At 40.4% G+C, this 22,729-nt stretch overlaps 1 protein-coding gene across 8 annotated transcripts in view; it reads left to right on the top strand.

Moving 5' to 3' along the window:
• CDK19 (cyclin dependent kinase 19) overlaps positions 1 to 22,729 on the top strand; it is a 217,017-nt gene that overhangs the window by 96,662 nt on the left and 97,626 nt on the right. For all 8 annotated transcript variants that reach the window (XM_054022183.1, XM_054022181.1, XM_054022179.1 and 5 more), the window contains one exon: positions 15,341 to 15,451. In XM_054022183.1, the coding sequence (XP_053878158.1) occupies positions 15,341 to 15,451 (111 nt within the window). The remainder of the gene's footprint in view (positions 1 to 15,340; positions 15,452 to 22,729) is intronic.

The following is a 22,729-nucleotide window of genomic DNA, read 5'->3' on the forward strand; positions in this document are numbered from 1 at the left end:
TAAAATAAGTAAATTAATTGCTCACCTGGGATACAGGCAAAAGGCTCTAGTAAAACCTGGGATAAGTATTATTGGATTAGATTTATAGAGGTGAGGGGACAATAAACAAATCTGTTACTAAATACGTCACAATGTCCAGTCCACTCTGCAGGGCAGATTAAAAAAATCAATTTAAAAAAATGTTTTTTTTAATTGAACTTGGATCTTTTACTTATTAAAATAAATTAAATTAAAATAATTTTAAAATTAATTTTGAAATTATGACAATCTATGTTAAGGTATACATTTACTACACCGCTACCCCGATATAACGCTGTCCTCGGGAGCCAAAAAATCTTACAGTGTCATAGGTGAAACCGTGTTATATCAAACTTGCTTTGATCCGCCGGAATGCGCAGCTCCACTCCCCCCCTCTCCCCCTCCCGGAGCACTGTTTTACCGCGTTATATCCGAATTCGTGTTCTATCGGGTTGCGTTATATCGGGGTAGAGGTGTATAATCTATTAATCATTCAAATTAAATTAAAACAATAATATTAAGCAATACATTTTTGCTGTTTAAAGTTTTAAAGAAAGTCGAACCACTGAACTGGTAGAAATCACTGGCTAACTACCTAAAACCTGTGTTGAACTGCTAAACCAGCTTTTGACAGCAGGAGCCTCTTGTACAGCTGCAGAGGAAATCTTTTCTGTATTTCAGTTTATTCAATTAGTTCAATTCAATTACTAGGTCATTCAAAGTTGAGAAACCAAATGAGACTTGAAAATACAAGACATCTTGTTTTTCCTCTTCTACTATATAAATAAAAAACAGATGAGAGAGGGTGAGATCTACTTGTAAAATCTTGAAGGACCGTGGTGATCAGAAACAAGCAATTCAATTAAACTACAGATAATACTTTGTCTAATAAATCAGTTTTCAATGTAAAGCATGTTTTGATAGTTTTTCTATGTATCCAGTACATTTATGGGTTAACTTTATTTAACTACTAATTTTTTTTTTAAAATGCTGTTTTGTGCATTTAATTGAATTTGAATTTCCAAATAGAGCTTCAGACAAATCAAAAATTTAAAAATTAATCATCATCTGGTAAGTAAGAAATGCATCATTCACTATTTTCTAGCATAATAAAAAAAAAGCATTAAGGATCTGTATAAATTAAGCTATGTAATTGCTTAAATATGTATTGATATAGTGTATCCTCCTGGTTAATAAAAAGAAGCTCCACATTTAGTGTAAAGGCTATTTAGTTGCAAATCAATATGTTTTAATGATTGCCAACCAATGAGAATTAACCTTTCTTTAGGATAATAACTAAAAAGTACAAATGGAAAACAAGACTAAAATTGATTTAAATCAAGATTTCCTGCTTGCTGATATAAAATCATGATGAAAATCTGTGATTTTAAATTGCTGTGATTTAAATTAGCCCACCCTGTCAATCTATAATAAAATAAACCCAGACATTTACACAGCCTTCTTAAACACAAGTTACATCCACATATAATGAAATCTAGTCAGCTTGTAATGTATGAAGAGATGGAATAATGTATTAATCGCTCCATATTGTGTTTGGACTTGTCCAAGTGTAATTCAGCTTGAGGAGGAGTAGGTTCATGTAAGCCAATGGTTCTCAAACTTTTGTACTGGTGACCTCTTTCAAATAGCAAGTCTCTGAGTGCGATCCCCCCTTATAAATTAAAAACACTTTTTTTATATATTTAACACTATTATAAATGCTGGATGCAAAGCAGGGTTTGGGGTGGAGGCTGACAGCTAGTGACCCCTCATGTAATAACCTCGTGATCCCCTGAGGGGTCCCGACCCCCAGTTTGAGAATCCCTGATGTAAGCACATAGTAACCAGTAGTACTGGAGGTGCCCTTCATTGTGTGTCCTTAGAATGTAAATAGAGTGCTATGTTGCAAGAGGATTCTAGATAAGTGACTTGTGACTTACAACCTGTGAGGACGTCCTGGGAACTGAAATACCTATTCTTTGAGTCATATCAGTGGTGAACTCACCCCATAATCATTTCAGAACTGGCATGTGACCCATGAGATAGTGCTGTTTGAATCTTGCAGAATGTGCCCTTGAACACACTGGGTAATGTGTGTAGGAGAGTGAAGAAAGGGGCTGCGATTGCTTGGAAAGTAATTCCCATTGACATACTTTCCCTCCAGTATGGCAATGGAAACATCAGAAGGTTCTCGGGATGATAATATATAATATATGGAGATATACCTATCTCATAGAATTGGAAGGGACCTCGAAAGGTCATTGAGTCCAGCCCCCTACCTTCACTAGCAGGACCAACTACTGATTTTTGCTTGAGATCCCTAAGTGGCCCCCTCAATGATTGAACTCACAACCCTGGGTTTAGCAGGCCAATGCTCAAACCACTGAGCTATCCCTCCCCCTCCCTAAAGAGTCTAGAGCCATAGTAACAATGTTACAGTACTAGGTTTAATTGAGAACCAGATTTAAAAAAAAATATTTTGCATTTTATTCACGTGGGCAATGTTTTCCATTCTGGACAGTGTATATTTAAATGTGACCCTTTCTCAGCAAGAGCAGACAGCAAGGTGTTTCAAATGAAGCTAAGTTTCTAACACCTGGGCTGAATTTGGTGCAGGGAGTCTAAAGTCAAAGCATGTAAGCAAAGTTTAGTTGTTAAGAGAGTTTGTGTGTGGGTTTCACATTCATTGCTCCATAATAGATTCAAAGCCCATTAATATCACTTGAGCCTTTCATGCCATGCAGGAACCTAACTCAGGTTCTGCCTTACCCTTTAGACAGCAAATTTAAAATTAACTGTTTCACTCCTTGACTCAAAGAAATTCCAGTCAGTTTCCTTCTCATAGGACACAAAATTTAAGTAGAGGCTTTTTTGCAGCAGAAAATCATGGTTACAGAGACGAAGAAAAAAGTGTTTTTGGTTTTTTTTTAAAAACACATGATGAGTTTAATTTCCAAGAACAGTGGATAGTATTGGGGTCTAGTAAAACAGAATGCATAGTTACAAAACGATTTTGAAGCTGCACTTCTAAGAAAAATAATGTTAATGGGAAATCCAGTTAATTGGCCTTAAGTGTTAATATTTGCAGTTTTTTACATTTAAAGTAGATAAGGTATAATTCTTCTTTCTTTATCCTCCTCCTTCAGGTGCATAGGGCATCCTCCAGTTTCTGCTATTTATTTTGGTCTTGTGGTGGTCTGTTCTGGCTTCTGAGTGTCATGTGAATGAATGTTGCTTCTTCCTCTATTATTCTATGTTTCTCTACGTTGCACTCTTTTTCTCTTTCCAAGTGGTGTGTCCATATTATCACTGGCCAGGGAAATCTGTAATCTGTGGTGGCATCTGTAAAACGTCCTAAATATGTCCTTAGTTGTCATCCTATCATATTTGGTCATTTAGATTGGTTTGCTCTACTTACAATTTCTGATGGTGCAAAAAAATTTTTTCCAATGGACTCCGAAGATCTTCTGCAGGCTTTTACTTTGGAATGAGTTGATCTTATTAATTTCTGTTGTAGATTTCCATGATTCTGCTCCGTAAAGGACAGACATGATACTGGAGTTAAAAATGTGAGGTTTTGTTAGTGCCAATCATGCTACTTTTCCAAATCTTTTCAAGTTTATAAAAATTGTTTACTGCTTTTGATATTTATTGCTTCACATCCTTCGTTGTGTCACCATCATTGCGCATCTTACCTCTAGGTAAGTAAAATCATTGACTTCTTCTAGTGTTTCTTTATCCACTCTGATTAGTTTTGGGACATTGATAGTTGTATGTTTTGCCTTCCTTTCTTGATGAACAAATCAACATCTGTATCTGCCAAAAGATGTATTTTCTTCCATCTGATGTGTTGAACTAATCAGGACAATGTCAGTAGCAAAAATGAGGTCATCCAACTGTGCTTTATCATTTGTCCATAAAATTCCTCAGTTGCCTTCTGCAGTTACTTTCCTCATGACATAGTCAATTACCAGTACAAACAGTAGTGGGGACATAAGGGACATAGTACATCCTTGCCTTATTCCAGTTGTCACTGAAAACCACTGGCTGATGTTGTCACCATCTCTGATCCAAACGAACTACTAGGAATACATGATGAAGAGTTACTATTAGAACTTGATATTGATTTGGGAGAATAAGTTAAAACCATCAGTAAACTCTCAAAAATGAGATTGCAGCTGGAGAGGGAAATATTACTGGAGAGATACTTAAAGCAAGTGTTGGAACAATGCTCCAGGCTTTCCTTATGTTTTTGGATAGAATATACTATGAAGAAAAGAACCCAACCTGGTAGAAGAGAGGCCTTTTAGTAATCTTGCCAAAGAAGGGCAAGCTTGCCAACTGCAATAACCGGAGAGGAATCACATTATACATGTTCCCAGGCACTGAGAGTAATGTCATCCTGGAACATATCAAGAAACAAATAGACTTTCAACTTAGAGAGTAACAAGCAGGTTTTAGACCCCTGAGATAATGTGAAGACCAATTGTAGTTCTGAGACGTATACAACCAAGTGTGGAGTGGCAAGCAGCACTTGTGATTAATTTTATAGCTTTCAGGAAGGCATTTGACAGCATTTATAGAGATAGTCTTTGGAAAATTATGGAATACCAGCAAATATAATTAGAATCATCAGGGATCTAAACAGGATACAATTAGAATATCTGAAATATAGTCGAGGTATACCATGTTATAAATCTCGTTCTAGACTTCTTTAGTGTACATCAACATCATTGTGAATATATACTTTTTTTTTTAAACTGTTTCCCTAGTAGAGTAGTGTATCCTAAACTCAGGTTCTGGGCACATTAAATAGCATGACCACCTGGAAAAAGTTTTAACAATCTTTCCTGTACTGGTTTCCCATTGAATTTAGAATGGAAAGTTACTCGCAACAGTCTTCAATACTAGATAGTGAAGCATTGGAAACATCTATAAAATTAAAGTTGTCGATACCTACTTGTATTTAACTACTGTGGCAAGTACCAACTTAAAGTTTGGTATAATTTCAGCAGATCTACAGCAGTATCTCTTGGCTATAACTATGAAGTAAACTTTTGTTTTTAATTGCTGTGAGTGAGAAGCAATGAGTCAGAGAGTGCCTCTCATGAATGACAGGTAATTGATCTGTCCCTTCAGAATAGCTTATTATGAACTCTGAGGGGGAAATGTCCACTTCCTGCTTATGACTTCCATTAAATCTTATCTGAAATCATGATGTTGGTGACAGCAACCCTAACCAAAAAAAATTCTTCCGTTCTGGGTAATTTATTTTGACAAGAGCCACTTCTTTATGCTGCAATTTTGATATATTTAGAATCCCTTTTTAAGGACCAAATGTTGCACAGTATGCGGTTTGTTGTTAGGCAGCAAAATAACTTTTACTGTTTTGATTGTATCATTCGCTATAATTGTTGTTTAAATATTTATGGAAAAAGATCTTATGTTTATACATGTTATGTGGGCTGCTGGTGTTGCAACAGCACTTTCAAATGTGGCTATAAATGATAGCTGACTTCATTCCATTTAGAAGTCTAAAAAACCATTAACTTAAAAGGGGCAGATAAGGATATTACTAAAATAATGTAATCTACTCTTTAATGAGCATCTTTGTTCATGTTAGAGCACAGATCATATAATATTTTACAGTAATTGAATGTCATGAACATAAAAATATCCAAATACCTGATATACACCTGGTGTGTTATAGAACTGAGAGAGCTTGATGGGCCCTGCTCCAAACAGCCTCAGCCAGTAATCTAATTTAAAAAAATATTTGGAGAATTTTGGTGTCTGAATTGAATTACCAGAGGATGGATTTATCTCCGGGAATCAAATTTGTAAATATTCAAGATTGAATTTTGAACATACTGCAACTTTAGATCCTGATCCTGCATTTGGATTCATGTGAGCAGACTCCTGTGCCCGTGCAGAGCCCTAATGAATTTCTGCTTAGACAGAATGATAATTTGTATTACAGTATGTGTAACTTTGCTAGTCTCTGGACAATAGCTTTTATCACCTCGATCTTAAAAGAATGTTGTATGACATAAACTAATATCTATCTGATATATTTTTAAAGAACAGCAGTTACAGTGTTCTGTATTCACAGGCTACTGTAGCCACTTGAGACAAAGCTGCTATTTAATAATATACATTTATCCAGCTAGCAAGTGTCAGTACAGTAGAACTTCAGAGTTACAAACACTAGAGTTACATTCAGTCAACCACACACCTAATTTGGAACTGGAAGTACAGGATCAGGCAAGCAAGCAGATGCTGTGCAAATCGTTACTGGATCAAGCTCTGTGAAGAGATACAGACAGCCTCAGACACAGGAAACCTCAAAGTCATGTATGATGGCCTGAAGAAAGCTCTCAGTCCCACTGTCAACAAGGTTGTCCCCCTCAAATCGCTCAGTGGTGAAATCATTACAGATAAAAGCAAATAGTTGTCTTGTTGTGCAAACACTATTCAGAGCTATACGTAGAAGAAAGAAACATCACCAGCGAATCACTGGACCAAATACCAACTCTACAGGTCATGCCAGAGCTAGATGTGGAGCCCACTGTAGAAGAGCTAAGAAAAGCCATTAATTTCCTATCAAGTGACAAGGCTTCTTGAAAAGATGGTATCCTAGCAGAAATCCTCAAGACAGCCTATTACCATATGTGCTGAGTTTCTAATCTGCCAGAGGTGCTCCGCCCAAGCCCCGCCCCCACTCCACTCCTTCCCCCAATCCCCCACTCCTGCCCTGCTTCTTCCCACCACGCCTCTTCCCACCCCACCTCTTCCTGCCCAGTTCTGCCCCCTCCCTCGAGCTCGCTGTGCCCTTGCTCCACCCCCACCCCTCCCAGCACCTCCTGATGCTGTGAAACAGCTGATCTGCGGCAGACAGGAGGCGCGGGGAGGGAAGGGAAGGTTTTGATGGGGGGAGCACCCACCATTTTTTTCCCATGGGTGCTCTAGCCTCATATCTTCATCAGTTGCTACTTAAGTGCAGGAAAGAGGGTGAGGTACCACAAGAGATGCGTGACGCAAACATCATCACTTTGTATAAAAATAAAGGCGAAAAGGACGATTGCAACAACTACAGGGGTATCTTGCTACTAAGTATAGCAGGAAAAGCTTTCGCAAAATTCATCTTAGTGCACCTACAACAGCTGGCGAATCGTGTCTACCCTGAATCACAGTGCGGATTCAGGGCTGGAAGATCAACTACAGACATGATATTTTCTCTGCATCAACTCCAAGAAAAGTGGAGAGAGCAAAACTGACCATTGTACATCGCCTTTTTGGACCTAACCAAAGCATTCAACACAGTCAGCATAGCAGGTCTATTTGCAATACTAGAAAAGACAGGATGCCCACTAACCCTGTTAAGTCTTATATGTTCATTCCACAATGACATGAGAACAACTGTCCAGTTTGACCGGTCCACTTCGGACAGCTTTGAGATGAAAAGTGTAGTGAAGCAAGGATGTGTTCTTGCCCCTACACTCTTTGGAATCTTCTCTTTAATACTCTTGAACTGTGCATTTAAGGACATGAAAGATGGAATGTATCTCCACACAAGATCAGATGGAAAACTCTTCAACCTGTCGTTCTGGCTGCCGCTTCCCGCAGCTCCCATTGGCTAGGACCAGTGAACCACGGCTACTGGGAGCTGCGGGGGGCCATGCCTGTGGACGGTCAATGTCAGCAAAATGTCTCGCAGACCGTAATCAGATTACCCTGATGGGCCACAGGTTGCCCACCACTGATCAAGACCAAAATGCTAGTGTACCAAAATGCTTGCGTCCTCAGCAGTGTCATGTATGGTGGGGAAACATGGACAACTTATGCTCATCAGGAGAAAAGGTTAAACAGTTTCCACCTACGTTATTTATGCCGCATACTCAACACCAAATGGCAAGATAAAGTCACCAACACAGAAATTCTTCGAAGGGCAAATTTACCAAGTGTGACAGCCCTGCTCAAGCAAAGACGACTGCGCTGGCTGAGCCATCTGAGTAGGTTGGAAGATGGACGCATACCCAAGGACACGCTATATGGGGAACTATCAGAGGGAACAAGAACAACAGGATGACCCAAGCTTCGCTATAAAGACATATGCAAGTGAGATATGAAGGAATTTGGAATTGATCTTGACCAATGGGAAACCTTTGCAAGTGATCGTAACAAGTGATGCTATCTTCTCCATCAGCGTATCAAAGTCCATGACAGAAGCTGGCTACTACAGCTTGAAGAGAAAAGAGCCCGTAGGAAGGAAGCAGCTCCCAACCAAGGTACATGCAATTGCAATAACTGCCAAAGATCATGCAAATCTCAAATTGGACTATTCAGTTACATGAGACATTGCAATCATTTACATCATAGGCTGCAATTCCCACCATCTCTCATAGATGAAAGGATGCCAACAAACTGTGTTAAACGTAAACTACTAAAAAAGAAAAGAAAAGGAAAAGCAGTGTTTTTCTTCTGCATAGTAAATTTTCAAAGCTGTATTAACTCAATGTGCAGTTGTGAACTTTTGAAAGAACAATCATAATGTTTTGTTCAGAGTTACCAACATTTCAGAGTTATGAACAACCTCCATTCCCGAGGTGTTCATGACTCTGAGATCCTACTGTAAGGATCTTGCATTTAGTTTGTGCATTTACAATTTAATTACTTAGAAATCTTCCTACGTAATTTCACTTGGCAGACTCTCAACATTCTTTTGGAATGTTAATATATTTAATTTGGCTTTCAGAACATGATCATTTAAAAAAGCATGCATACAGTGTGTACTTTTTTAACATGCACAAACAAATTTAGGTAATTTGGTGGGACCTTCTTGGCTTCTGTGATTGTGACTACACAGATTTACCTAGAGGCTTATATAGTAACTGAAAAACACAGCCACTTTTTTTCAGGGGGAATTCTTGATATTCCATTTAAATGCAGTATTCCTTCAATTTTAGGATCAGGTGTATCAGTTATATGCAGTAAATTAAAAACATACTTTACATAAAATCAACATACTTTACAAAACCAAAGCAGTAATTTTTCTGAGTTTTATAAAATCCTTGTAAGTGGTTAGGTTAATCATAGTCTAGTTCTTCTCAGGTTTAGTCTTGAAGCTTCGGACAAGGGGGCTTTTCATGCCTTCTTGTTTTAAATGGTATAATATAAATAAAAAAATATTTAAAATATTAATTAAAATGTTTAGAATATCAGTTGGTGTGTATCTGTGTCTTTTGCCTAAAAAAAATTATCATTGTTTCTGTAGTGTGAAAGAATCTCTCTCCTCTGACTTCTTGAGTTATGTACTCCATTGTTTTTGCATGTTTCACTTACTAGTCAAGTTGTGCTGATACGTGCCCACTGATATAAGATTTCTTTAGTTTTAATGGCAGTAAAATATTTGTTTTTAGAATTCCAGAATGCACACACATTTTAAATATTATACTCTTTAGTTAATGTAAATCATGTGTATTCTTTCCTATTTCTCAGCTGTATCTTTGTATAATGGCAAATTGGCATCAGATCTATGGCATAGAATTTGTGTTTTAGTGACCCGATTAGCACTGCTCTTTTTCAGATGGATTCAAAACTGCTCAGCTGTGTATCATGGCCCCTAGACTGCTAACAACTCAAGAAGGTTGTAAATTCTGCAGGGGCATAGGCTAAATAAGAGCGCTCAAGGTGGTCCACAAGACCATGTCTCTGTTAAGATAAAGTCTTCACTATAAAAAAAGAGTTGAAAAGTATATCAGAAAGTCACCCCCACTCTGCCCTGAAAGTGTGCCTCAGTATTTATCTATTCAAACTCCCTGCTGAGACTAGTAATGACTGTGATCACTACAGACCTAGTCTGGAAATGCAGCAGTGGCTTATAGGAAAACACGCTGTAGCATTCTATCATCTTTCTTAGCCATCTGGTTCCTCCTCTTCTGCTCTCTTTGAAATGCAATTACAAACTAGATTAGTATTTGGGATTATTTTTTTAAGGATTAAATAGGATGAAAAATATTTTTTACTGACATTGATGCTTGTCTTGGTGAGGAATGAGCAAACAGTAGCTGTCAGAGACTCTGGGGACAGGATCAATCATGAGGGCTTCTGTTTCCAAGAGACTCAGTTTTCACTCCTTCCATAAGAGGAGAGAAACGGGAACTGGAATGAACTCCAGGAGCAGCAGTGCCCATGAAGGTCATGTTGACTTACCGATAAATAGAAACGACCAATCCCCTTCTCAAATTAGCTTACACAGTTCATTTGAGAACTGATACCTTACCCATAGTGGTACTTGAAGCACTGGTTCCCAGTCTTTTTGAAGGGCTGAACTTATTTACCAGAATTAAACCGTAGGTATACAACCCATGCCCTCAGCCTACCATTCAGTTGTGAATCCTCAAACAGACAATTTAGTTATGGGTCCTCTTAAGCATAACTCAGACCCTGACTGTTACCCCTGCTGAGTAGGGACTTCCCTCTCAATCACAAAACAGGGATTTGGAACAAGTAGAATAGAAGGTAGATAATGTCAGTGTACTGATGCCCTGCCTGTAGGCTTTTATCATTTAGGTGTGGATGGACATTTGACCATAAGTTGTAAAAGCCTGATGAAGCAATATTAATACAGTTCCTATCTCTCTTTCTTATTATGTATTATTAAATATTTATATTATGGTAGCACCCAAAGGTCCCACTACAAACATGGATAAGACACTACTTGCCCTTAAAGGCTTACAATCTGCAGACCTTTTTCTACTTGCTTACTCTTATTAACTTCCCCATTCCTGCCATTCTTTACTCTCCCTTTACTTCTAATTTAAAGGAAACCACAAACCACGTAACTAACAAAGCTGTTCAATTCTTCACCAGATTAATTTGTTTGTACGCTGCAACCCTGTTCCCTACCCCGTTTTGTATAGTTTAGCTTGTAAACATTCTGTGACAGGGCTTGTATCTTATCTGTGTTTGTATAGCACCCAACAAAATGGAGCTCAAATCCCAATTGCCGCCTTTGGGTGCTATCATTATAGGTTGGGCTGGTTGCACTGGTTATTATTCAGGTTGCCCAACACTTACCATTTTAAGAACACTTACCATTACAAGAGATCCACTTCCTGGACACTACTGTACAAATAAGTGATGGTCACATAAACACCACCCTATACTGGAAACCTACTGACCGCTATACTTACCTACATGCCTCCAGCTTTCATCCAGACCACATCACACGATCCATTGTCTACAGCCAAGCCCTAAGATACAACCGCATTTGCTCCAAACCCTCAGACAGAGACAAACACCTACAGGATCTCTATCAGGCATTCTTAAAACTACAGTCCCCACCTGGGGAAGTGAAGAAACAGATTGACAGAGCCAGAAGGGTACCCAGGAGTCACTCACTACAGGACAGGCCCAACAAAGAAAGTAACAGAATGCCACTAGCCATCACCTACAGCCCCCAACAAAAACCTCTCCAGCGCATCATCAAGGATCTAAAACCTATCCTGAAGGACGATCCCTCACTCTCACAGACCTTGGGAGACAGGCCAGTCCTCGCTTACAGACGGGACCCCCCCCCCCAACCTGAAGCAAATACTCACCAGCAACTACACACCACACAACAGAAACACTAACCCAGGAACCAACCCCTGCAACAAACCCCATTGCCAACTCTGTCTGCATATCTATTCAAGGGACACCATCATAGGACCTAAATACAGCAGCCACACCATCAAGGGCTCGTTCACCTGCACATCTACCCATGTGATATATGCCAGCAAATGCCCCTCTGACATTTACAATGGCCAAACTGGACAGTGTCTACGCAAAAGAATAAATGGACACAAATCAGACATCAAGAATAGTAACATTCAGAGACCAGTAGGAGAGCACTTCCATCTCCCTGGACACTCAATAACAGACTTAAAAGTCACCATTCTTCAACAAAAAAACCTTTCAAAAACAGACTTCAACGAGAAACTGCAAAACTGGAATTAATTTGCAAACTTGACACCATCAAATTAGGTCTGAATAAAGACTGGGAGTGTCTGGGTCACTACAAAAAATAATTTTCCCTTTGTTGATATTCACCCCTTCTTGTCAACTGTTGGGAATGGGCCACATCCACCCTAATTGAATTGGCCTCATTAGCACAGACTTCCCCCACTTGGTAAGGCAACTCCCATCTTTTCATGTGCTGTATATTTATACCTGCTTACTGTATTTTCCACTTCATGGATCTGATGAAGTGGGTTATATCCCACGAAAGCTTATGCCCAAATAAATGTATTAATTTCTAAGGTGCCATAAGGACTCCTCGTTTTTCATTATAAGAATGTGTTTTCAGTTGCTTATAACTTTGCCATTCTTTAACAGTTTGGGTGAAATTTTCCATGCTGGGTCTCTGCCTCAGATTGATTTTTTTTTTTTTTGGGAGGTGAGGAGGGGGAGGAAATTTCCATCAAAAGAGTTCAGTCTTTTCCAAGAATGAAACTAGGGAAAAGTAGGTTGTTTTGCCCATGTTAAAAATTCTGGTGATGTTGTCTTTGAAAACTTCAAGCATAGCCATGCTTTGGAGTAGAGACTTGAAATTTGATATGGATTGGCCTTATTCTCAGGATTGTGACTTTTGCCATCCTTGTGAAGATCTGCCCAATTTTGGCCAAGTTATAAGTCTTGGAAAAATCCCAGTTTGCATGTGTTCAGTAGAGACTTGCTAGAGCTTTAAAGTAAAAAAACTTACGAGATTCCATCCGCACTGAACCTGCTGCAGCCAGGGGCTACAGGGTTCTGAGCAGGACTTTCTATGCAATTGCTGCTGTGGGCCAGGCTGAGGCCGGGAACAGAAACTGATAGCAGTGAGATCATCTCTCCTGTGCAGTCACTGACGCCCCACCTGGGCCCAGGCAGCATAGAGGAGGAAGCAGCTGGATTCAAATACACAGGAGACAAGAGCCAGATCCAAGGGTGGAGAGAAGCAGATTGGGGCAAGGAGCCTTAGTGGGAGAGGGAAACTAGGGGTGGGAGGGAGAGTGGAATTAGTTGGGCAAGGAGACAGTCTGGGAACCAGTCAGGTGGGGGAAAGGAGGTGAGGGGAAGAGACATGGGATCTGACAATGAGCCAGGATACGAGGATGGGGAGGAACTGAGATTGGACAAGGATCTGAGGGGAGAACTGAGACTGACTGGACAAGGAGCCAGGTGGTGGTGGTAGTGGTGAGGGGACTATTGGGCAAGAATCCTATTCCAGGAGACTGGGACTCTGAGTTTGTGAGGGGGAAAGGAGGAAGGCAACTGGATTTGGGATGCGGAGGACACAAATGGATGGAATGAGGAGCAAGGAGTAGGGGAATGGAACTGGTTGGGCAAGGAGATGGGGGACAGAGTTGGGTGTGTGGGGGGGGACCTGGGATTCTCTGAGCAAGGAACACAGACCAGGAATGGGGACTAGGAGGAAGACTGGGACAATGAGCCCAGAAGGGGAAACTAGGGCTGTCTGAGCCCTGGGACTGGGATGGGAAGCCTGAGAAGTGGGGGATGGGACTGGTTAAGCGAGGAGACTGGGGCAAGGCGTCAGTAGTGAGAAAGAGTCAAGATGGGGACGTGGACAGTTTGGAGTGGATGTATCAGAAGGGGTCAAGCTTGTGGGGAACGGGTAGAAGACTTTGTGCCCCCTAGAGCACACTCCTGTCCAGAGGCTGGAATGGAACCCGAGATTCCTGAGTTTCACCTTTCCCCTGCAATCAGCAAATATCTGTGAAATGCAGTGGCAAAGTGTGTGTTTCATGTCCCGCTAGTGCTGCTCCACATAGAATTAAGATTGCCTGTGTATCTGATGTTTCTTAACTTTTGAGTGTTTGACTTTGCAACCTTAATGTCCTTTTAACATAGGGTGTGTGTGTGTGTGTGTGTGTGTAAGTGTAATAATAGAAATGTTTACTAATAACAGCCATGTGCCAGTGATGAAAAACTGCTGCCTTAAACACACAGCATGATATACATCCTTCAGGCTCAATTGTGCCATTTAAGCACAGTCACACCACCCAGGGGGAACTAGGGTGACCAGATGACAACACTAAAATATCGGGACACATTGGGGTGCCGTCAGCCCTGCCCACAGTCCACCCCCACTCCTCCCAGTCTCCGCCCCCAGTCTGCCCCATGTCCCGCCCCCTTCCCGCTCAGCTCCCCTCCCCCCATGCTCTTCCTCATCCCCCGTCCCCTTGCTGGCTTGCTGCATCCCTCCTCAGTCCACCCACCCACCGCTCGCCTCCTCACCCCACCTGTCCGCCGCTTGCTCGCTTGCCTCTTCACCCTCCACTCACCTCTTCACCCCTCCCCCCGCCCGCCACTCACCCCTACGGCGCTGACTTCCCCTCTGCCAGGTGGGTGCTCGCCCACCGCCTCTTCCCACCCAAACATCCGCCCTCGCTCCGCCCCCATTCCACCCACTTCCCCCAAGTCCCCACCCCTGCCCTGCTTCTTCTCCACCTCCTCCCCTGAGAGCGCTGCATCCCCGCTCCTCCCCCCTCCCTCCTGGAAAGTGCTACGTGCCGCCAAACAGAGATTAGGCAGCGGGAAGCGCTGGCGGGGGGAAGGAGCAGGGACCCGGCGTGCTGGGGGGAGGGAGGGAGAAGGAGGTGAGGAGGGGGAGCTTGGCTGCAATTTTTCCCCATGGGTGCTCCAACCCTGGAGCACCCATGGAGTCGGCGCCTCCCTCCCGCTCGCCTCCTTACCTGAATATCAGGACAAATGGTGTCCCGATCGTACATTGATCAGGATGCGGGACAAAGGGTTAAATATTGGGACAGTCCCAATTTTATTGGGACATCTGGTCACCCTAGGGGGAACACCAGGAGGCACTGTGCAGTCTGCCTTCCTGAGATGCTTGACATATACAGGTTGTTCACTGCTGTACACATTTATGAGGCTAGCCAGGGTATGTGTGTTTCTCCCAATAGAAATAGAAATGTAGTCACCCCTAAACTCCAATTCTATTTGACCCTTCAGTGGGACGGCTCTTTATGCTCTTCTTACTGCACCTCACTCTGCATCCGTGTCCTAGCCGGGCGCAATCTAGCTCTTTCTGAAGTTAATAACAATAATGTGCTAAATTGCTTTGGGTATATTGTCTATGGGACCATACTTACTTTGTTGCAAGTACCTTGCATGACTATGACCTACCCTAGTTATCCATGTTTCCAGCTCTGGTAACACAGTTGCCTTTGTCATTAGATACTTTGCATTGCAAACTGGAATCATGTAAATGTTGTTTTTTGTAGCTGTAGAAATACTGACTTTTTTGTGTCTTTATTTACAGCTTTTACGAGAATTGAAGCACCCCAATGTGATTGCATTACAGAAGGTTTTCCTTTCTCACAGTGATAGAAAGGTTTGGCTGCTGTTTGATTATGCCGAACATGATTTGTGGGTAAGTGCAAATTTCCTGTATTTTTGAAATATTTATACAGCATTCATATGTGACACTGAGATGTGTCTGTATGTAATATAATTAAGGTTGTAACTGAGGATCTATTATAATCCCAATTTTGGCCTTCCCTCTAATATCCATGAAAAATGCCATATCAGCTTCAAAAATGGAGATTAGATTTGAAGGCAAAATTGAATATGCCTACCATATTTGAAGGAATAGTTTATGGGTTCCCGAATTGTCACCCTAAAATAGAAATGTGAAGATGCTTTCCATGCTTTCTTTTGGCTACTTTTGTTACAAAAATTAAGTGAGAGAGCGAGATTAATTTCCTGGCCTCCCTCATCAATATCTAGTGCGGAAAACCAAAATCCAGTTGTTTTATACACTAATTTCAAAGTTTATTAACGTCTGAATTTGTTATGTTGCTATGACTGAGGCCTGTTCTATTGAGTTAAGAGTAGGATATGAAATGATTTCTGGAGATTTTTTAAAATGAAAACTTATATCTCTAGCTCATTTCCTCATAGTGATAGCATGTCAGTGGCAGAAAGAGAATTTTCCCACCAAAAGTCTCATAATATTTGGTTTGATCTGTTATAAACTGAGGTTTGCTACAACATTGTGTTTTTGATTTGTGTACAGATTCTCAAGGTCCATTTCCTCATCCAGAATATATGGGTTGCTTAGATCTGGGGGCTTGGTTCAGGCCCAGAAGAGAACAAAACATCCTAAGGATAATTTGTGGTGAATAAGTTCCTTTGAAAACGTTCTTGCCACTTCTGTCCTTGCCAATGTCAGTCTCAATGTTATTATGACGGCATCACTAATATGGAAGTTAGCATTACTAATGATATGTTTAATGTCAGTGGCAGATTGTTGAACTGCTTGTAATTACAAGTATGTTAGATAATGAGAGCTATTTATACAAGACACTATCAGAAGTTTACTACTAAGGAAAGTAAACACAGACTATGCACAAAGTAAAAGAAAACTTAAATCAGAGTGAATCAAGTCATGAGATTTAATCCTCCTGCCTATAATCTAGTTGAATCAACTTGCTCTGACATGGTGACAGTCTTGCACTGAGTCACTTCAAAAGGTTTTTCATCAAAGTCAAGTGACGCAAAAAATGTGTGTACTCTACACAGGTGATAACTAAGTGTTATATTCCCATTCTACATATTATAATTTTACATGCATAGAATTTAAATAATTCTGTCCATCAGTTGAATTTACTTGCTTTTTAGAGTAACCACAAGAACCATTTTACTGCTGCACTGAGTGGCATGTTCAAGAACCCTTTTCACCAACCTTTACTATTCTAATTTTTTTGTGCATGTGGTATTCATATTGTGTAAAAAACAAAAAAACAAAAACAAACCATCACATGGCTAATAGATGAGAAATCACTATGTTTTAATGTTCTCACCACTCCTTACGTGTCTGGCTGTTATTTAGTCATAGTCCCAGTTTAGTTAATTGATATATATTATTTGAGATGTAATGTTTGTTACCCTAGTTGTTTCTGGCCTCTCACTTTCTCCTCACTCTTTTCTGTGCAACATGTGCTGTTCAAATAATTTTCCTTTCCTATGCACCTGATCATGTCTCTCCACTTTTTAATCTTTACAAGAACTCTCCTTCTTCCTCTGCATAAAATTAGTTACATTCAAGACTCTCCATAACTTGGTTCTTGCCTAAACCTTTGGCCTCATTTCCTCTACAAGCCCTTTGTTCCTTCCATTTCTCCCAAGCATCACTCCTAACTTCCCCTTTTGTCTCTTTTGCTCACTCCCAACTTTGTGTCTTTTTTCATGCTGCCTCCTACACAGGAACAGCCTCCCAGTTAACGTACGTAAAGCTCCTTCACTCTCCTCCTTCAAAAAGCTCCTTAAAATCCCACATTGTGAATCATTTCAGTAGTAATGTCCACTTGTTTCTGTGTTGTGGTGTTTTGCATTTCCTGTGCTGCACAACTTGGGCCCTTATACCTTTTGGGGAAGAGAACTTACTTGTTTTGCATAGGATTTTTACTGAACAGCACTATATACTCTCACAGCATTAGCCAAAACAAAATAAGTATATTTAATGCCTATATCCATCTGAAAAGATTTTTTTTTTTTTTTTGAAAATTGTTGGATAATAGATGTGCTTTTACTAAGAGAGATACACAGGTGACCAACATTTTCAAATTTGGGTGCCTAAAGTTAGTTACCCAAATCCATCTTTAAGCACCTAAATTAGTGTGTCCTGATCATTAAAGTTGCTAATCATCTGCAACTCTTAACAGCTTCAGTGGGAACTGTAAATGTGGATCACTTATAAAAATCAGGCCACTTTTAATTAAAGTGGTTATCTTTAGCTCCTATGCTAGAAAATTTTGGCCAGAGATGAATAATGAAGTATGCCAGATATTATCTTATTCTATATATTTTGTAGTACAATAAAAATTCAACCTATTTTAATGAACAAAAATGATGGGTAGAAGCCCAGTCATTAAAGGGGATAGTCTTTGGATTCAGATGATGATTACATTTTATTAAAATTCTTTTGTGATGGACAAGAACAAACACTACTTATTTTTGTTCAGCATTTTTAATACAGAAGCATCACAGGACCGCCTCACATTTGGTGACAAATATATTAAACTACAAAGTTTACTTGTAACTTGTTAGTTGCTGTAATGTATCTTCTTAGCATCTGTGGTTGGCATAAGGAAGAGGTGAAGAGAGCTGTAATAATTTAAAAACATTTGACTACGTCTGTATCAATATTTGTACTATCCCTCCCTGCAGACATATTAACTATACACTCATTAGCTAATATAATCATACTGAATCCCCAAAACACCTCCCAAATTTTATCAGACAGGCAAAACAAAATCTGCATGATTTGAAGAAAGCATGCTTGTTTAGAGATGAACTTTGGTCATATAGCAATTCATCGAACCAATACAATAGTAATACTCGGTTTTATACTTTAATTCCAAAATCCTTAATATAATCCACATATGGCTTCCATATGTTTTTAAATTCTGTCCTGTGTTCTTTCAATCTGTCTTTCAAATGATGCAATCTGAGGTAAGGTGAGCCAACGCAGCGCACTCTGGGTAAGAGACGGGGGAGGGGTGAGGTTGGCTGCCGGCGGAGCCTGCCCTGTAGCAGGAGCCAGCAGGACCAAGCTTCTGCCCGCTGCACCCGCAGGAGAGAGTGGGGGGCGGAGAAGAGCGGCCGGGGCCCCTTTGGACCATGGCCCGGCGCCATGGTGCCAATTGCCCCATGATAAATCCGGTATTGCTCTCTTGCTGTTTTATAATTAAAGAACTTTGTTGACTTATTCTGTTTTCATATAATTTTCCTTATTCTGTCTTAGTTTAAGGTTTTATTCTGCTGCCTGTCACTTCCTTTGTTGGTCATAAGCATTTTATGACATCACTTTTAAAATTTATAAGAAACAAATTAAATGTATGATGGCCACTACATTCAACTTTTTTTAGTAACTTTTTTTTTTTTAAAGGCCAGAGATGAGATCTGGCTAGAGATGTGGTTTTTATTGGCAAAGATTATGTATTTATAACCTTTCAGCAGGTCAGAAATGTGTAGGATTCCCAGCTACACCAATAAACCTTTATGCCATTGTAACCCACACACATCCTGGGTTTGGTTTTCTGTCCCATCTAGTGGCACTGAGACCTCTTAGAGAGAGAGTAATGAGTCTGCTCTATATCCTTAGTTAAGAGCTGGCTTTTAGCTACAGTAGAGGCTCATGCGTTTAGCTCCAGAGATTCCAGATTCGATCCCGCCTGCCGACGAGCGGGGCCTGTCAGTGTTGCACCATCAGCTTTTTAATATTAGTATTCCCTTTACATGCTCTTTGATTGAAATATTCAACAGATCTCTCCATTCTGTGTATTCTATTATACATCCTTTCTATTTGCTTAACTAGATTCCTGCTCTTAAAGAAAATTAATATCCATTTTGCTGTCCTGAATTGGTGAGATATCTTTCCTTCTGTAGCTTATGGCACAGAGCTGATCCTCAATAAGTTTATCTGCAGATACCAATGAAACTGTTAAAATAAAAAATGGTTGTTGCATATGATATGAAATAATGTTGGATGTTAATCTATTACACATACTCTGCCTTCTTAAATTAAAGAAAAAGGTTATAGGCATGCAGGGGTTGTCTTTAATATATGATTTTCATCTAGTAATAGAAATGAGAAATCCTATTATGCTCATTTAGTTTAGAAAGAAAGCACAAAGGATCCTCTTTGGATCCAAGCTTCCTAATTCCAATTGACTCAGCATTCAAATAAAGATTTGCAATTTTACATATCAAACTTCAAGGAAATAGTCTGTATTCTTACTATTAATTTAATAGTGATGGTGAAGAGCCTGCTAGTAAGTACAAATAGTACTGCAAATTTAAGTGGATTCCATCAACATTTTTCAATATTTAAGTCATACTCAGATCTTGTGCAATTCCACTGGTTTTACTTGGTTACATTAAGTCTGATTTTAGCTCTTACTCATAAGGATAGGCTCAAGCAGTAACAGGTCCCAAATATTTTTACATTACTTAAATGTAGGCTTGGCAAGCCAGTCAATTGACCACCATGGTCAAGTATTGTCAAATATTTCAGCAAGAATCCCCTGATCCACGGTGGATAAAGATTGAGAATTTAAAAAAAATCAGATTTTTTATTTAAATCAGATTTTTAAAATTTTGTTATTAAATTATCATTTGTTTTTAAAAATCAGTTTAAATTAAAATCTGAGTTTAATACAAAATATGTCAAGGTCTAAATTTATTATATTTTCTTAAAATATTTAAATAAAAATGTTGAGCTTCTACAAAAACTTTGAGTAAAAGCCTGCTTTTCTAGGTAAAGAAACCTGGGAAAAACATTCAGCTTTTGAGGTCAAGCTTTGTAAATGTGGCACAACGGCTCATGAACTGTATTAAGGCTTAATCCTGTGGGGATCCAGGGGCTGTGCTATGGGTTCAAGAGACTGGCAAAGTCATCCAAGGTATTGGGACCTGGCTTCTGACTCCAAGAGACACCAACAGTAACTCATCAGGATCAATCACAGAGCCCACTTAGATACTCCTATTTCCCTACCTGAACTCTGATTGGCTCAGTTTTCAATTGAAAGAAAGTCACACCACTGAACAGGTGAAAGTCACACAGAAAGCACTTGGGACCTGAGTTTTCTGACAGCAATAGCCTCTTCTGTAGGCACAAAAGGAATATTTTCTTCATTTGGACTATTTCATTCAAAGTTGATAAGTTGATTGGGAGTTGAAGAAGCTAGAAAACTCGTCCTTCTCTTCTCATCATGAATAAAAACAAGGAGGAATCAGATGAGATCTACTAGTTTTAAAAGTTTGAAGGATACCCTGAGTAACTTATCTTCAACAGACTTAAGACTGGTCTACGCTACAAACATAGGTCAGGTTAACAGGGCTGTGCAAAAATTTCACACCCTGGGTGATGTAGTCAAGGTGACCTAAGCTCCGGTATAAATCCTATGATATCAACCTAGCTACTGTTCTCGGATGGTAGATGTACTACAGCGACAAAGAACCCCTTCTGTCGTAAGTGTCTATTGTGACAGACCCAGACCAGTGGAGTACAGGAGTCTGGTAGAGGGCAAATATACTGGTCACTGGATGAGTAGTTTTCTGTTCCCTGAGTGACCAGAGCAGGGGCTGCACTAGAGTAATCAGGAACCTGCTAGAACCAGTTAAGGCAGGCAGGCTAATTAGGACACCTGGAGCCAATTAAGAAGAAGAGGACTGAGGAGCACAAGCGTTATCAGACCCCAGGAGGAAGGTCCTGTGGTGAGAATAAGGAAGGTGTTTGGAGGAGGCCATGGGGAAGTAGCCCAGGGAGTTGTAGCTGTCATGCAGCTGATACAGGAAGCACTATAGACAGCTGCAGTCCACAGGGCCCTGGGCTGGAACCCGGAGTAGAGTGTGGGCCCGGGTTCCTCCCAAACCTCCCAATTGACCTGGACTGTGGGTTCTCCCAGAGGGGAAGGTCTCTGGACTATTCCCCAACCCACATGGTGAATCTCTGAGGCAAGAAAATCTGCCAATAAGCGCAGGACCCACCAAGATAGAGGAGGAAGTTTGTCACACTATATTATAGCAGCACAGCTACAGTGCCACATCTGTGCTGCTGTAGTTTACCTAGTGTAGACATATCCCTAGGAGTTTAGAAACTTAAGCTCCAGTCACTTTCACTTAATGCTCACTCAATGCTATAGTACTTGCTGAAGGCTGCTTTTGTGTCTGTTCTGCCAGATTGACAGTTTTTCTGCTACTGTGGAAGACGGTATGCTGGAAGAGAAGGATCACTGATCTAAGCTGATATAACATTTCCTAGGTTCTGAGAAAAAAGACACTATGTTGGACATGGTGTGAGGGGTTGTGAGGGGTTCAGTGCTTATCTGCTAATCCAAAAAAGAATTAGCTAAGTTAATGGAGGATAGGTCCATCAATGACTAATAGCCAAAATGGTCAAGGACGCAACCCTATCCTTTGGGTCTCTCTAGCCTCTGACTCCCAGAAACTGAGACTGGATGACAAAGGATGTATCACTCAATAAATTGCCCTGTTCTGTTCGTTCCCTCTGAAGCATTTGGCACCAGGCATTGTTGAAAGACAGGATACTGGGATAAAGGGACCATTGGTCTGATCCAGTATGGCCATTCTTATGTTCACGATAATAGGAGGTTTCATCAGCTTTCAGTTTGGACCTTTTTTTTCCTTTAACCAGCTGTTTCAGGCCAGTTGGGAAGTAGTGGGTCCATTGTTGATTGATATTGACAGTGTTTCCCTGGGTGAGGGAAGAGCAGTGGCTCCAGCAGTTCTTAAATAAATCTGTTTTCAAGAAACCAACTCATGATGTTGTCAGTCTTGCTAACTGTGAACCTGTTTCTTATCTACCGTTTTTAGGCAACGTCATTGGGAAGTTTGTAACAAAGCAACTCTGGCAATTTCTTGATTTTTCTATTTCCTTTATCTTAAATAATTTGATGATTTGATTTCTGACCTGGTTACCTGAGAGAGCAACTATCTCCCTCTTATATCCTGTCCTATTTGAGATCAGCAGAGGTGCTCGAGCTGGAGCTTCTTCAGTACAAACAAGGGATGGCTGCTGACAGGGCATTCTCTGTGAGAGGTCCTGTGTTTTGGAACTCGCTTTCTCCCTTGGTTTGCCAGAGCCAAGATGCTTTAACTCTCTGGATACATTGCAGATCCCATT

This window comes from Malaclemys terrapin, chromosome 3, assembly GCF_027887155.1.
Source record: "Malaclemys terrapin pileata isolate rMalTer1 chromosome 3, rMalTer1.hap1, whole genome shotgun sequence".
Lineage (NCBI taxonomy): Eukaryota > Metazoa > Chordata > Testudines > Emydidae > Malaclemys > Malaclemys terrapin.